Below are 16,485 nucleotides of genomic sequence, written 5' to 3' on the forward strand. Positions count from 1 at the left end.
TGAAAATTTAAACGGAAAGCATTCCTGTGTCTACCTTGAACTGGAGCTGATTTAGCAAATCCGTACAGCATGCTCTTGATCAATGCAAGCATGTCTCAATTGAAATCTAATTCTAAGTCTCTTCCACATGTTCCCAATGTTGGTGCATACTGGTCGACTCATTTGGGTATGTATACAGCTTTTTCTTCAACTCTACCCACAACTGTTTGATTGGGTTGAGGTCTGGGGACTCTTGGGGCCAATCTAGCACCTCTACTTCATTGTCACTGAACCATTTCTTCGCCAATCTTGACATATGCTTCAGGTCGTTGTCCCGCTGGAACACTACATTGTCATTTTCATACCCATAGTACTCGAGTGTACAAAGTAATTCGTCTTGCAGGATACTGAGATCAACATTGAGACCACCATCGATCCTGGTCAAATATCCAATAATGATGGCTGTGAAACAACCCCATATCATAAGGCTTCCTTCACCGAACGTGACAGTTCCTTCAATTTCTCGATCCATTAGCCCCTTTTCCTTATTGCTCCAAATCACCTGTTTCCAATATTCTATTGTCCACTATTCATACTTTTTTGCAAATTCGAGCAGATGATTCTTATCCAAAATATCCAAAAAAGTGTAACGTGCGTCGAACGGTAATTGCATGGACGTCTGTGATCTCATTATTACAAAGCATTTCAGCAACCTTCACCACCGTCTTTGTCGTGCCAGAACCAATAGACCTTATTATGATGAGCTGACTTGTTGAATTCGATATTTTGGCTGAAATTCTACCTCTTGGTTTCTGAATGGATGGACGGATTTCATTTTGTATTCTGCTAACTGTCATGCCATTCACATGATGCAGTTTGGCAATTTTCTTGGCCGAGAGACTGCTATCAATGAGCTGGATGATGCAGTATCATTTTTCTTGGGAAATATTCTTCATGGCTGCGCCTCAATTTGAACCATTGACATTTCACTTGGGAATCAACCTAATAATACACTGAGCTATTAGGGAATGTGAGAACAGGTTGTAATTTGTAGTATACAGGAAGAAAAAAAAATCCACCACCAGGAGCAAAACAGAAACAATGCAGTTACAAGACAAGAATCTGTATAACTAATCATATGCTAAATAGTTGAAAGTGAAATTCACGTATGATTGTCTATAAAATGAAGGTAGTCTCACGTGTGAAGCTGTAGTGGATGATGAGATATGGAGCCAGAAAGTCAAAACTTCAAAACATTATTACCCTTTTGCTTGTCAGTGTCTCTTGTGTGCTGCATGTATAGCAGCCTGTCTCCTATGTGTGTGTATACCAGTTTTGGGTTGATGGTTGACAGAGGCTTAACACGTTGCATAGGAATACAGTGGAACCTTGGTTAACGAGAACAATCCGTTCTGGGAGTGTGCTTGTTAACCAAGTTACTCGTTCAGCAAAGCAAGATTTCCCATAGGAAATCATTGCAATGCAGACAATTCGTTCCACAACTTGTTAAATCTCCCATCCTGGTCCCCTATTGTGTCATTCCACACATGCACAAACACGTACAAACACACACAAACTTACACAAACACACAAGCATGCACACACACATATTATGCTCACCTTACCTTCCGTTCCATCGCTGGTCTCCTGGGACTTGCTGTTCGCTAGTACGGGCTGTGTATCGGATAACCATCACGACAAGGGAGGAACCTCCACACCCAGAGCGCTGTCGTCAAAAGCAGGAGCCGCTTGACTCTGATTGGTCAGCGCGCTGGCTTTGAGTAACGGTGACAGAGGAATTTCATGCTTCGTCGCGATGCCTGCCGATACACAGCCTATACAGGCGAACTACAAGACCCAGGAGGCCGGCCATGGAACGGAAGGTACACATATTATGCTCACCTTACCTTCCGTTCCATTGCCGGCCTCCTGGATCTTGTAGTTTGCCGAGAGGATTCCTCCCTCGCCGCGATATACCAGCGAACTACAAGAACCATGAGGCCGGTGATGGAACGGAAGTGTGTGTTTGTGTGGACTGCAAGAGTGGGTTAGAGCGCGGTGGATGTACGGAACCGGAAGTGCGTGCGGTGAGTATTTTGCTCGTACAGCAAAGCTTTCTCATAAACCGAGTTACAAATTTGCAGAAAGCTTTGCTTGTTAAGTCAAATTCTCGTTAACTGGGTTACTTGTTAAGTGAGGTTCCACTGTACCTCTTGTTAAATCTTTTGGATGGGTGTGGTCAAAAACCAGTGTAGCACAGCAGGTGAGTGACAACACAGAAAAATTCTAGTTACTCCCAGTCCAACAGCTTGTCATAAAAACACAATTTTAGTGGAAAAACATGTTAAAAAATAGAAGACCCACGGCCTGAGGTACACCTGATGCGTTTCTGCTGCTTAAAGATGACTTTACTCATAGGAAATATAAAAGGGAACAGACATTTATAACAGTCAAACAAATCAATGGAAAGCATTTTCCCCTGAACATGAGCAACCTGGCATGTAAAGGGATACTACATGATACCAATAACACTAATAAATAGTACCTTTATTACAGTAAAATACATATATGCCTCAATATCCAGTGGGGAAAATAAGTATTTGACACACTGCCGATTTTGCAAGTTTTCGGACCTACAAATAATGGACAGGTCTGTAATTGTGTAGGTACACTTCAACTGTGACATTCAGAACTCCCCCCCCCCCCCCCGAAAATGTGATTTTCAAATAATTAATTTAATGGAAATCTGAGACTGTGATCCCAGCTCTCTTCAGGTCATTGACCAGATCCTTCCGTGTAGCTCTGGGCTGATTCCTGATCTTTCTCAGAATCATCCTTACCCCAAGAGATGAGAACTTGCATGGAGCCCCAGATCGACAGTCATCTTGTGTTTCTTCCATTTCCTAATACTTGCGCCTACTGTTGCCCATTGTCCTGTAGCCCATTCCTACCTTGAGCAGGTCTACAATTTTGTCCCCCGTCTTCTTAGACAGCTCTTTGGTCTTGGCCAAGGTAGAGAGACTGGAGTGTGATTGATTGTGTCTTTTATACAGGTAACGTCTTCAAACAGGTGCACAATCTCGCGTTTGCGCAGAGAGCTCACAGGTTCAAGCAAGCGCACCTATGTTTTAGGCTCTGCTCGCAATGGGTCAGAGCGAAGTGAGCCTGCGTGAGCCGGGAATAACTGCACGAGCGCGAAATTCAGCCCAGCTACGGGAATGACGACGGAGGCGTCAGACACGTCAATCATCAAAGGAGGACGGTAAAGAGCGGCAGGAGGGGGGGGCAGGAGCCGAAAAAGAGCATGCCCATCCGACCAGAACAGGTAATTTGCATACATGGCGGTCAGATTTTATAACGTTATTTCTGAGGTCTGCAAGGGGACTCAGGAACAAGGTGCACCTTCATAGAATGCTGCCCAGGAGCTGCAGAAGGTGACAGTTTTGGGTCAATACTGAAAAAACTGGTGACAGGTTACCTTTAAAATGCCAGGAGTTTGTCATGTAAAAAAACAAGGAGAATCATTGTTTCAGAGCTTTTATTAATTTTATGTCACCCAACATCTGTACAAATCCATTGAGAAACAAACTGAAATAATTTTGGAGGGGGAAACCTGAGGTAACAAAACTAAAATAGCGTGGTTGCCACTGTATACGTGTCTAGAGTATATGTGGGGAATCAGACAGTTTTATTGGTCCTGGTGGCATGATCGATTATGGTGTAAAGGTTACTTTACACACAACGCTATCGCTAACGATATATCGTCAGGGTCCCGTGATTAGTGACGCATATCTGGCGCCGTTAGCGTCATCGCAGCGTGTGACACGTAGGAGCGACAATCAACGTCAAAAATCATTGATCGTTGACACGTCGCTCTTTTTCATAATATCGTTGGTGGTGCATGCCGCTGGTTGTTTGTCGTTCCTGCGGCATCACACATCGCTGTGTGACACCGCAGGAACGACGAACATCTCCTTACCTACGTCCACCGGCAATGAGGAAGGAAGGAGGTGGGCGGCATGTTCCGCCCGCTCATCTCCGCCCCTCCGCTTCTATTGGACGGCTGCCGTGTGACGTCGCTGTGACGCTGCGCGAACCGCCCCCTTAGAAAGGAGGCGGTTCGCCGCCCACAGCGACGTCGCAGGGAAGGCAAGTCCGTGTGACACGTGTAAGCGATGTTGTGTGCCACGGGCAGTGATTTGCCCGTGACGCACAACCGACGGGGGCGGGTACGCTCGCTAATGATCTTGCTAGCGAGATTGCAGCGTGTAAAGCACCCTTTAGTCGAGCGCACGGAAGTGTTACCCTAGTATTGTACAATGCTCTGGAAAATAGTATTACTATATAGGTAAATGATGGTGGATATTAAGCTACATCAGTGAGAACTCTGCTATTATAAAAGTCAGGTTACAAACCAGGATGCTCAGGAATTTATTAATACCCGACTGTATTGCAATCTGATTTTCCTGAAAAAGTATACCATAACAAGCAGCTATACTTAGAAATGCTATAATACATAATAGGAGTAATTCAAGGGAAAAAAACAAAACAAGAATGTTTTTTTTCTACTCACCTAAATGCATCAATGTAAATTGTGCTGCCAACTCCTTGGCATCTTCCAAAGTTGTGCACAACTTGTCAGGCATGAAGTAACTATAGCAGAGATTTCCAAATGATGGAAGAATAACCTTATATATGAGAAGTGCTTTTCCATCCTGGCTGGTAGTTGAATACAAATAGTATTCAGGAAGCTCTATATTATTTTTGTGACAGTAATACTCTAAATGCATGACAGCGGAGTGGAACTGATTTGGCTTTAATGAAAGCATGTTTATTTGCGTAAGCTTTGTTCCAGGGTAGAAAGGGTAAGAGTGCCTTTCAGAATTCGAAGTGGTCGGACTGTACGGACCACCAAGAACTGCAGGAGAGCTTGAACATCTTCCCATGGATTTGCGACATCCTCCCTCATCAGTTACATAGGTAAGCAGGTTCTCAGCATTGCAGCCCATTTGTTGTCTTAAGTTAGAATCCTTATTCACAGGTTTAGCCAATGTCACCTCAATGTTGGCTCCGTCAATGCATCTGCCATTCATTACAGACATTGCTGTAACTGCATCTTCTCTATGAAAAAAATGAACAAAAGCATAATCCCGCAATTTCTTTACACGATCAACAGCTCCAACCTTGAATTTGTTGAATTCCGTTTTAATAGTTTCCTCAGTTGTCGATATCATCAAATTCCTAATATACAATACTTTCACTCTCTGCATTGTTTCTTCATCAACTTCTTTCTCGGGGTCAGCCCAGTCAACCTGGATAGTATGGCCCCATAATTGGAAAGTTCCTGGAATAGAATGGAATAGAAGTTTCAAATAACGGATACTGAAATTATGTGCAAGCAAATTAGCCTAATAGAAAAACACTCACTGTACTACCTTAACCCCTTCACCCCCGGCCACTAAAACACCCTAATGACCGGGCCATTTTTTGCAATTCTGACCAGTGTGACTTTGACAGGTTATAACTCTGGAACGCTCCAACAGATCCTGGCGATTCTGAGATTGTTTTTTCGTGACATATTGTACTTCATGTCAGTGGTAAATTTAGGCCGACATTTTTTACGTTTATTTGTGAAAATTTCAGAAATTTTGCGAAAATTTCGCAATTTTCAAACTTTGAAAATTTATGCCCATAAATCTGGGAGATATGTCACACAAATAAATAAATGAATAAATAAGTTACTAAATAAAATTTCCCACTTGTCTACTTTACATCAGCGCAATTTTCGAAACAAATTTTTTTTTCGTTAGGAAGTTAGAAGGGGTCAAAGTTCATCAGCAATTTCTCATTTTTCCAACAAAATTTACAAAATAATTTTTTTAGGGACCACATCACATTTGAAGTGACTTTGAGAGGCCGAGGTGACAGAAAATACCCAAAAGTGACCCCATTCTAAAAACTGCACCCCTCACACTGCTCAAAACCACATCCAAGAAGTTTATTAACCCTTTAGGTGCTTCACAGGAACTAAAGCAATGTGGAAGGAAAAAATTAAAATTTTACTTTTTAAACACAAAAATGTTACTTTAGCCATAACATTTTCATTTTCACAAGGGAGAAAAGAGAAAGTGCACCCTACAATTTATTGTGCATTTTCTCCTGAGTACGCTGATACCCCATATGTGGTAAAAATCAATTGTTTGGGCACACGGCAGAGGTCGAAAGGGAAGGAGCGCCATTTGAATTTTTGAACACAAAATTAGCTGGACTCATTAGCGGACGCCATGTCGGGTTTGAAGACCCCCTGAGGTGCCTAAACAATGGAGCTCCCCCACAAGTGACCCCATTTTGGAAACTAGAGCCCTCAAATAATTTTTCTAGATGTTTGGTGAGCACTTTGAACCCCTGGGGGCTTTACAGAAGTTTATAACGTTGAGCCGTGAAAAGAAAAAAAAATGTTTTTACCACAAAACTGTTGCTTCAACTAGGTAGCTTTTTTTTCACAAGGATATCTGGAAAAAATCCACCATAAAATGTATTGTGCATTTTCTCCTGAGTACGCAGATACCTCATATGTGGTGGAAATCAAATGTTTGGGCATACGGCAGGGCTCGGAAGGCAAGGAGCGCCATTTGAATTTTTGAGTGCAAAATTAGCTGCACTCATTAGCGGACGCCATGTCGGGTTTGAAGACCTCCTGAGGTACCTAAACAATGGAGCTCCCCCACAAGTGACCTCATTTTGGAAACTAGAGCCATCAAATAATTTTTCTAGATGTTTGGTGAGCACTTTGAACACCTGGGGGCTTCACAGAAGTTTATAATGGTTGAGCCGTAAAAAGAAAAAAAATTTTTTTTTACCACAAAACTGTTGCTTTAACTAGGTAGCTTTTTTTTCACAAGGGTATCAGGAAAAAATGCACCATCAAATTTATAGTGCATTTTTTCCTGAGTACGACAATACCTCATATGTGGTGGAAAGTAATTGTTTGGGCGCATGGCGGGGCTCAGAAGAGAAGGAGCACCATTTGACAGCAAAATTGGTTGGAATCATTAGCTGACGTAATGTTGCATTTGGAGACCCCCTGAGGTGCCTAAACAATGGAGCTCCCCCACAAGTGACCCCATTTTGGAAACGAGACCCCTCAAGGAGTTTATCTAGATGTTTGGTGAGCCCCTTCTAACCCCAGGGGCTCCACAGAAGTTGATAACGTTGAACCGTGAAAATTATTATTTTTTTTCTACCACAAAATTTTTGCATCAATCAGGTAGCTTTTTTTTTTTTACAACGGTATCCGGAAAAACTGCACCACAAAACATATCGTGCAATTTTTCCTGAATACGTAGATACCTCATATGTGGTGGAAATAAATTGTTTGGGCGCATGGCGGGGCTCAGAAGAGAAGGAACGTCATTTGACTTTTCAAACGCACAGACGCGGTGACTGATTGGCCGCTGCAGGATGCACGGTCGGAAACGATACAAAAAGAGTCGGGGATACGGAAAAAAAGTCACGACAAAAATTGACCATGGATGCAGATACGTTATGTGCATCCCTGATCAGCGCTTGGCGGGACGCACGGACGGATGCGATACAAAAAGCGTCGGGGATGCAGAAAAAAAAAAAGTCACGCCAAAAATTGAGCAGGGATGCAGATACGTTATGTGCATCCCTGATCAGCGCTTGGCGGGACGCACGGACGGATGCGATACAAAAAGCGTCGGGGATACGGAAAAAAAAAAGTCACGCCAAAAATTGAGCAGGGATGCAGATACGTTATGTGCATCCCTGATCAGCGCTTGGCGGGACGCACAGACAGATGAGGTGTAAAAATGAACAGGGGATACAGAAAGAAAAAAAAAAAAAAAGTTATACTCACAGTACCCAAAGGATTGGCAAGAGGATCACTGACCAGAAGAACTGCAGGAGGAACAGAAGGCAAGCGAGATGGACGGCTTTACAGGAGCAGCAGGCAGGACGTTGGACAGATCAGCAGAATACCCAGGAAGGACCCAGCGATGGAGGCAGATGTGATCGGACCAGTGAAGACCTCGGACGACCCGGTGAAGACAGGTAAGAGGACGTCGGGGGAGAGCAGAGGGGGAGAGGGGGAGGGGAATACCGGAGGAGCTGCAGAAGCAGAATAGAGATAATGGGGGAGGCAGTCAGATCGCGGGGGGAGCACATCGGGATGTCGAGGGGCAGATCGGGGCGTGGGGGGGCAGATCGCAGGGGAGCACGGGCAGGGGCCATCACGGGAGCGCGCAGGGGCACCGCGGGAGCGCGCAGGGGCATCGCGGGAGCGCGCACGGGCTGCAAGGTGAGCACAGTACTCACGTGCAGCAGGAGCGGTGACCTCAGCGGCAGCAGCAGCAGCGATGGCGTGGTACCACAAGTACCAGCCAGTGCACGCTGCAGACATGTTGGGGGAGGGCTTCCCAGACCAGCACAGGCCTGGGGAGGGCGGCCACCTGCAGATCAGACCGCCCCACTGCACACTGATTGGAGCGATTGCGCGTCATAGCACGATCGCTCCAATCAGTGCTGCAGGGGCTGGGGGGCGACATGTTAGAGCTCCAGCTATGATGTGGTGAAGCTGAGTCAGCCCCTCATAGCCGGATCTCACAGTATCGCACTAATTCAGGTATTATTTTTGCCGAAATTAGTGCGAACGATGTGGTTTGCGGTTCAGATTTGAACAGCCAATCACATCGATAGTCGATGGGGGGTGGCGATGCCACCCCCCCTGGGGTCAGGCAAAGGTCCCCTGCTGTAAGAAACAGCAGGGGACATCATTTGAAAGCCGTTGCTATGGCCACGGCAATCAAATGAACTTTAGGCCGTAAAATTACGTCCCTGGTCGTTAAGTCACGTTAAAATAGGACGTAATTTTACTGCCCACGGTCGTGAAGGGTTTAAAGGGAATTTGTCTGCAAGTTTTTACTAACTCATCTAAGAGCAGCATGATGTAGGCAAAGAGATTCTGAATCTAACGATGTATCACTTAAATTACTGGGTGCAGCCATTCTGACACAGTGAAAGATTTTATTATTTTTTGTATGTAGAGGAGCTCTGGGAGCTGCCCCCACCCACACCAGAAGCTGCTAATCACAGAAGGGGGCGGTCTCGGACTACAACTCTTCTCAGACCCACTAATGATAAAGCTAAAAGGCTTAATCTAACATTGCAGGTAAACAAACAGAGGGCTGGCTGTAAACTGCATGTTAACTCTAAAAGCCCCGTTACACATAGCGATGTCGTTAGCGAGATCGCTGAAACGTCACAGGTTTTGTGACGCAACAGCGACCTCGCTACATGTGACACATAGCAGCGACCGGCCCCCCGCTGCGATATCGCTGATCGTACTTAACCTCATAACGACGGCCGTACGACTTAAAGCGGCGGCAAAACAGGGTACTTATTCTGTTCCGCCGCTTTAAAGCGGCGGCCCGAAAAAACCCTGTAGCGCCCCCCAGCGACCGAAAATCTCGGGGGTTTCAGCTACCGGGGGTAGCTGAGACCCCCCAGATTATGAATCGGGGTGTTTTTTTTGGACCCCGATCATGTGATCGGCGGTATACACTGTATACCGACGAACACATGAAAAAAAAAGAAATGGCCGGTAAAACTGATTTCTTTTCCATCTGACATGATCAAACATGTCAGATGAGAAAGAAATCTAAACCCCCAGTGCCCCCAAAGCCCCTGGTACCGGAGAGTCCCCCCACCACCCCTCCGAGGCACTCAAAATGGCGCCGAAGCGCACAGAAAACTGCCGCCGGCGCCGGCCCTGCATTCATTTCCCTCCGATCTGAAATGATCAAACATTTCAGATCGGAGGGAAATGTCCTCCCCCTGACCCCTCCTATGGTCCACCGGAGCCCTCCGGTCACCGGAGCCCCCTCCGGTTCTCCAGAACCACCCCCCCTCCCCCCTCCGGAACGTGGAAGATGGCGGCGCGCAGCGCACAGCCACATTCATTCTGCTGCTTCTGCCGCATGTGACACGTCACATGCGACAGAAAGGTGTCCCCAGGTCCCGCTAGGTCACCCCCCCCACCCCCGGTCTTACGTTACCTGTCTGGTGATCCGTCCCGCGATCACGCCGCCTCCTTCTTGAATGCTGGCGGCGCATGCGCAGACAGCGGCTGTCAGCTGGATCCCTGCAAGCAGGGACGCTGAAGTCGCTGCTGCACAGGCTGCTCCACTGTGGACCGGGGGAGAGTGAGTGCAGTAATCTGCAGCCACACTCCTCACATAGAGAGACTGCTGTTCCAGAAAATGGGGGGTACGTTCTGTGAGCGTGCCCCTCATATTCTGGAATGAGGTTACTGCAGGTCACTCTGCCCAAAGTTGGACCGGGGCAGTGTGAGTGCAGTATTCTCAGATTACTGCACCCACACTGCTCATGGAGAGCTTGCTCTTCCAGAAAATGGGGGATACGTTCCCTGAACGTGCCCCCCATATTCTAGAAGATCCAGAGTCGGCGTGGGACCTCCAAAATGGATTACAGCGACCGGAATTTCTTTATTTTCAATAAATTGGGGAAAGAGGAATGTTTCGGGGAGTGTTTTTTCAAATAAATTTTTTTTTTGTCTTTATTTTTTTCTATTACTGACTGGGTTAGTGATGTCGGGTATCTGTTCAGATGCCGTGACATCACTAACCCCAGGGCTTGATGCTAGGTGACATTACAGCTGGTATCAACCCCATATATTACCCCGTCTGCCACCGCACCAGGGCGCGGGATGAGCTGGGGCGAAGCGCCAGGATTGGCGCATCTAATGGATGCGCCACTTCTGGGGCGGCTGCGGCCTGCTATTTTTAGGCTGGGAAGAGTGCAATAACCATGGCTCTTCCCACCCTGAGAATACCAGACCCCAGCTGTCCGCTTCACCTTGGCTGGTGATCTAATTTGGGGGGAACACCACGTTTTTGTTTTTTTTTTTAAAAAACCGCCTGGGGAGCCCTCCAAATTGATCACCAGACAAGGTGAAGCTGTCAGCTGTGGTTTGCAGGCTACAGCTGTCTGCTTTACCCTAGCTGGCTATCAAAAATAGGGGGGACCCCACGTCGTTTATTTTAATTATTAATTTTTTGGGGGGCTAAATACAAGGCTAGGCACACTTTAGTGCCACATGAAAGGCACTAAAGGGCGCCAGCTTAGAATATGCAGGGGGTGGGACGTTATATATGTTTGACATCTATCCATTCATCCATTGTAGCATTTTAGGCTCTGCGCCCATAATCGGGATTTGCAGCGTTTTGGGCGCAGAGTGTGTCCATAGTGTGTCCCTGTGTCCATAGCGCTGCGTTGTGCAGTAGAAGCACAGTGGAAGGATTTTTAGAAATCCCATGCCCAATGTGCTTGCCCAATGTGCTTCTTTTCTCCGCAGCATAAACTGACCTGTGGCGCAGCTTCCCGAGCCTCAGCATGTCAATTTATGCTGCGGAGATGAGTGTTCTCTGCAGATAGCATAGAGCTCCACAGCGGCCTGAACCCAAATCGTGGGCATGGGCAGCTGCGTTCTCCCGTGGACAACACTCACATCTCTGCAGGAGGCTGACACTGTGTACTGGACGCCGTGTCGCTGGATCATGGCCACATAGCCTAAAAGTGAGACATTTGTTGCTACAGCAACATTTTTGTGAAGTACCTGTGGATTCAAAATGCTTACTATACTCCTGAATAAAATCCAGTTTCCAAAATGGAGTCACTTGTGGGGGGTTTCTAATGTATAGGTACCCAAGGGGCCCTGCAAATGTGACATGGTGCCCGCAATTTATTTCAACTTTTCCAGAATTCACATGGTGCTCCTTCCATTCCAAGCCCTCCCATTTATCCAAACAGAGGTTTTTGGCCACATGTGGGGTATCCCTGTGCTCATAAGACATTGAATAACAACCTGTTGGGTCCACGGTTTGTTGTTGTCTCTTGAAAAAGTGAGAAATTTGATGCTGAAGCAACATTTTTGTGAAAAAAATGAAAATTTTCAATATGGCAACCTAAGCTTATCAAATTCTGTGAAGTATTCGTGGATTCAAACTGCTCACTATACACCTAGATAAAAGCCTTGAGGTGTCTTGTTTCCAGAATGGAGTCACTTGTGGGGGACCGCCACTGTTTAGGCACCTCAGGGGCTCTCCAAATGCAACCTGGCGTCCGCTATTGATTCCAGCCAATTTTGCAGTCAAATGGCACTCCTTCCCTTCCGAGCCCTGCCATGCGCCCAAACAGTTGATTTCCACCACATATAAGGTATCGCCAAACTCAGGAGAAATTGCACAATAAATGTTATGCTGAATTTTTTCCTTTTTCCTCTTGTAAAAAAAAAGCTACCTGGTTGAAATAACAATTTGTGGTAAAATTTTATTTTTTTTTTTTCATGGCTCAACGTTATAAAATTCTGTGAAGCACCTGGGGGTTCAGGGTACTCACCAAACATCTAGATAAATTCCTTGAGGGGCCAAGTTTCCAAAATGGGGTCACTTGTGCGGGGTTTCTGCTGTTTAGGTACCTTAGGGGTCCTCCAAATGTGACATGGTGCCCGCAATCTTTTTCAGCCAAATTTCCTTTCCAAAATTCAAATATTGCTCCTTTCGTTCCAAGCCCTCCCATTTGTCCAAACAAAGGTTTCAGACCACATGTGGGGTATCACCGCGCTCATAAAAAAGTGGTTAACAAACCTTGAGGTCAAATTTTTGGAATTACCTCTTGAAAAAGTGAGAAAATTGATGCTAAAGCAACATTTTTGAGAAAATTATTAAAATTTTCAATATGACAACGTAACGTTAACAAGATCTGTGAAGTACCTGTGGATCTAAAATGCTCACTATACCCCTAGATAGAAGCCTTGAGGGGTCTAGTTTCCAAAATGGTGTCACTTGTGAGGGGTTTCTTCTGTTTAGGTACCTTAGCGGACCTGTAAATGCAACATGGTGCCCGCAATCTATTTCAGCCAAATTTGCTTTCCAAAATTCAAATATTGCTCCTTCTGTTCCGAGCTCTCCCATTTGTCCAAACAGAGGTTTCTGACCACATGTGGGGTATCGGCGCACTCATAAGAAAGTGGGGAACAAGTTTTGGGGTCCATTTTGTTGTGTTATTTCTTCTAAAAGTGAATAAATTTGGGTTAGAGCAACATTTTTAGGTAAAATTTAATTTTTGCTTTTTTTCATTCCACATTGCTTTTGTTCATGTGAAGCACCTGAAGGGTTAATAAACTTCTTGAATGTGGTTTTGAGTACTTTGGGGGGTGCAGTTTTTAGAATGGTGTCACTTTTGGGTATTTTCTGTCATCTAGGCCTATTGAAGTCACTGCAAATGTGATGTGGTCCCTAAAAAAATGGTTTTGTAAATTTTGATGTAAAAATGAGAAATCGCTGATAAACTTTGAACCCCTCTAACTTCCTAACAAAAAAATATTTTGTTTCCAAAATTGTGCTGATGTAAAGTAGACAAGTGGGAAATGTTATTTATTAACTATTTTGTGTCACAGAAATCTCTGGTTTAACGGTATAAAAATTCAAAAGTTGAAAATTGCTAAATTTTCAAAATTTTTGCCAATATTCAATTTTTTTCATAAATAAACGCAAAAAATATTGTCCTAAATTTGGTACTAACATGAAGTCCAATATGTGACAAAAAAACAATCTCAGAATCACCGGGATCCGTTGAAGCGTTCCAGAGTTATAACCTCATGAAGTGACACTGGTCAGAATTGCAAAATTTGGTCTGGTCATTAAGGTGAAAATTAGCTCCGTCACTAAAGGGTTAAAAGTCCTGGCTCATTTTTTTGATCGTTGGTATCCCGCTGGGCAGCATGCATCGCTGTGTTTGATGCCATAACAACAACGAGAAAAAGAAGGGAATTTTGTTTACTTACCGTAAATTCCTTTTCTTCTAGCTCCAATTGGGAGACCCAGACAATTGGGTGTATAGGCTATGCCTCCGGAGGCCGCACAAAGTATTACACTAAAAGTGTAAAGCCCCTCCCCTTCTGCCTATACACCCCCCGTGCTCCCACGGGCTCCTCAGTTTTGGTGCAAAAGCAAGAAGGAGGAAAAAAAATTATAAACTGGTTTAAGGAAATTCAATCCGAAGGAATATCGGAGAACTGAAACCATTCAACATGAACAACATGTGTACACAAAAAAACAGGGGCGGGTGCTGGGTCTCCCAATTGGAGCTAGAAGAAAAGGAATTTACGGTAAGTAAACAAAATTCCCTTCTTCTTTGTCGCTCCATTGGGAGACCCAGACAATTGGGACGTCCAAAAGCAGTCCCTGGGTGGGTAAATAATACCTCATAATAGAGCCGTAATGGCTCCGACCTACAGGTGGGCAACCGCCGCCTGAAGGACTCGCCTACCTAGGCTGGCATCCGCCGAAGCATAGGTATGCACCTGATAGTGTTTCGTGAAAGTGTGCAGGCTCGACCAGGTAGCCGCCTGACACACCTGCTGAGCCGTAGCCTGGTGCCTCAAAGCCCAGGACGCACCCACGGCTCTGGTAGAATGGGCCTTCAGCCCTGAGGGAACCGGAAGCCCAGCTGAACGGTAAGCTTCGAGAATCGGTTCCTTGATCCACCGAGCTAGGGTTGATTTGGAAGCCTGTGAGCCTTTACGCTGGCCAGCGACAAGGACAAAGAGTGCATCCGAGCGGCGCAGGGGCGCCGTACGAGAAATGTAGAGTCTGAGTGCTCTCACCAGATCTAACAAGTGCAAATCCTTTTCACATTGGTGAATTGGATGAGGGCAAAAAGAGGGTAAGGAGATATCCTGATTGAGATGAAAAGGGGATACCACCTTAGGAAGAAATTCCGGAACCGGACGCAGAACCACCTTGTCCTGGTGAAACACCAGGAAAGGGGCTTTGCATGACAATGCTGCTAGCTCAGACACTCTCCGAAGTGAAGTGACTGCTACTAGGAAAACCACTTTCTGCGAAAGGCGTGCGAGAGAAATATCCCTCATTGGCTCGAACGGTGGTTTCTGAAGAACCATCAGCACCCTGTTCAGATCCCAGGGTTCCAACGGACGTTTGTAAGGAGGGGCGATGTGACAAACCCCCTGCAGGAACGTGCGTACCTGTAGAAGTCTGGCCAAGCGCTTCTGAAAAAAGACAGAGAGCGCAGAGACTTGTCCCTTAAGGGAGCCAAGCGACAAACCCTTTTCCAATCCGGACTGAAGAAAGGACAGAAAAGTGGGCAAGGCAAATGGCCAGGGAGAAAAACCCTGATCAGAGCACCACGACAGGAATATTTTCCACGTCCTGTGGTAGATCTTGGCGGACGTTGGTTTCCTAGCCTGTCTCATAGTGGCAATGACCTCTTGAGATAATCCTGAAGACGCTAGGATCCAGGACTCAATGGCCACACAGTCAGGTTGAGGGCCGCAGAATTCAGATGGAAAAACGGCCCTTGAGACAGCAAGTCTGGTCGGTCTGGTAGTGCCCACGGTTGGCCGACCGTGAGATGCCACAGATCCGGGTACCACGACCTCCTCGGCCAGTCTGGAGCGACGAGGATGGCGTGGCGGCAGTCGGCCCTGATCTTGCGTAACACTCTGGGCAACAGTGCCAGCGGAGGAAACACATAAGGGAGTTGAAACTGCGACCAATCTTGAACTAAGGCGTCTGCCGCCAGAGCTCTGTGATCGTGAGAACGTGCCATGAATGCCGTGACCTTGTTGTTGTGCCGGGACGCCATGAGGTCGACGTCTGGCACCCCCCAGCGGCAACAGATCTCCTGAAACACGTCCGGGTGAAGGGACCATTCCCCTGCAACCATGCCCTGGCGACTGAGATAATCTGCTTCCCAGTTTTCCACGCCTGGTATGTGAACTGCAGAGATGGTGGAGGCCGTGGCTTCCACCCACATCAAAATCCGCCGGACTTCCTGGAACGCTTGCCGACTGCGTGTGCCGCCTTGGTGGTTGATGTATGCCACCGCTGTGGAATTGTCCGACTGAATTCGGATCTGCTTGCCTTCCAGCCACTGCTGGAACGCTTTCAGGGCAAGATACACTGCCCGTATCTCCAGAACATTGATCTGAAGTGAGGACTCTTGCTGGGTCCACGTACCCTGAGCCCTGTGGTGGAGAAAAACCGCTCCCCACCCTGACAGACTCGCGTCCGTCGTGACCACCGCCCAGGATGGGGGTAGGAAGGATTTCCCCTTCGATAATGAAGTGGGAAGAAGCCACCACCGAAGGGAAGCTTTGGTCGCCTGAGAGAGGGAGACGTTCCTGTCGAGGGACGTCGGCTTCCTGTCCCATTTGCGTAGGATGTCCCATTGAAGAGGACGCAGGTGAAACTGCGCGAAAGGGACTGCCTCCATTGCTGCCACCATCTTCCCCAGGAAGTGCATGAGGCGCCTCAAGGGGTGTGCTTGACCTTGAAGGAGAGATTGCACCCCTGTCTGTAGTGAACGCTGCTTGATCAGCGGAAGCTTCACTATCGCTGAGAGGGTATGAAACTCCATGCCAAGATATGTCAGCGATTGGGC

General features: G+C 46.5%; 1 protein-coding gene across 2 annotated transcripts in view; it reads right to left on the minus strand.

Annotated features, from left to right (window-relative positions):
- The window catches only part of RBM46 (RNA binding motif protein 46), a 120,443-nt gene that overhangs the window by 12,517 nt on the left and 91,441 nt on the right, over positions 1-16,485 (minus strand). For both annotated transcript variants that reach the window (XM_075347653.1, XM_075347659.1), the window contains exon 4: positions 4,553-5,323. In XM_075347653.1, coding sequence (XP_075203768.1) covers positions 4,553-5,323 — 771 coding nt within the window. The remainder of the gene's footprint in view (positions 1-4,552; positions 5,324-16,485) is intronic.

Source organism: Anomaloglossus baeobatrachus, chromosome 1 (assembly GCF_048569485.1).
Source record: "Anomaloglossus baeobatrachus isolate aAnoBae1 chromosome 1, aAnoBae1.hap1, whole genome shotgun sequence".
NCBI lineage: Eukaryota > Metazoa > Chordata > Amphibia > Anura > Aromobatidae > Anomaloglossus > Anomaloglossus baeobatrachus.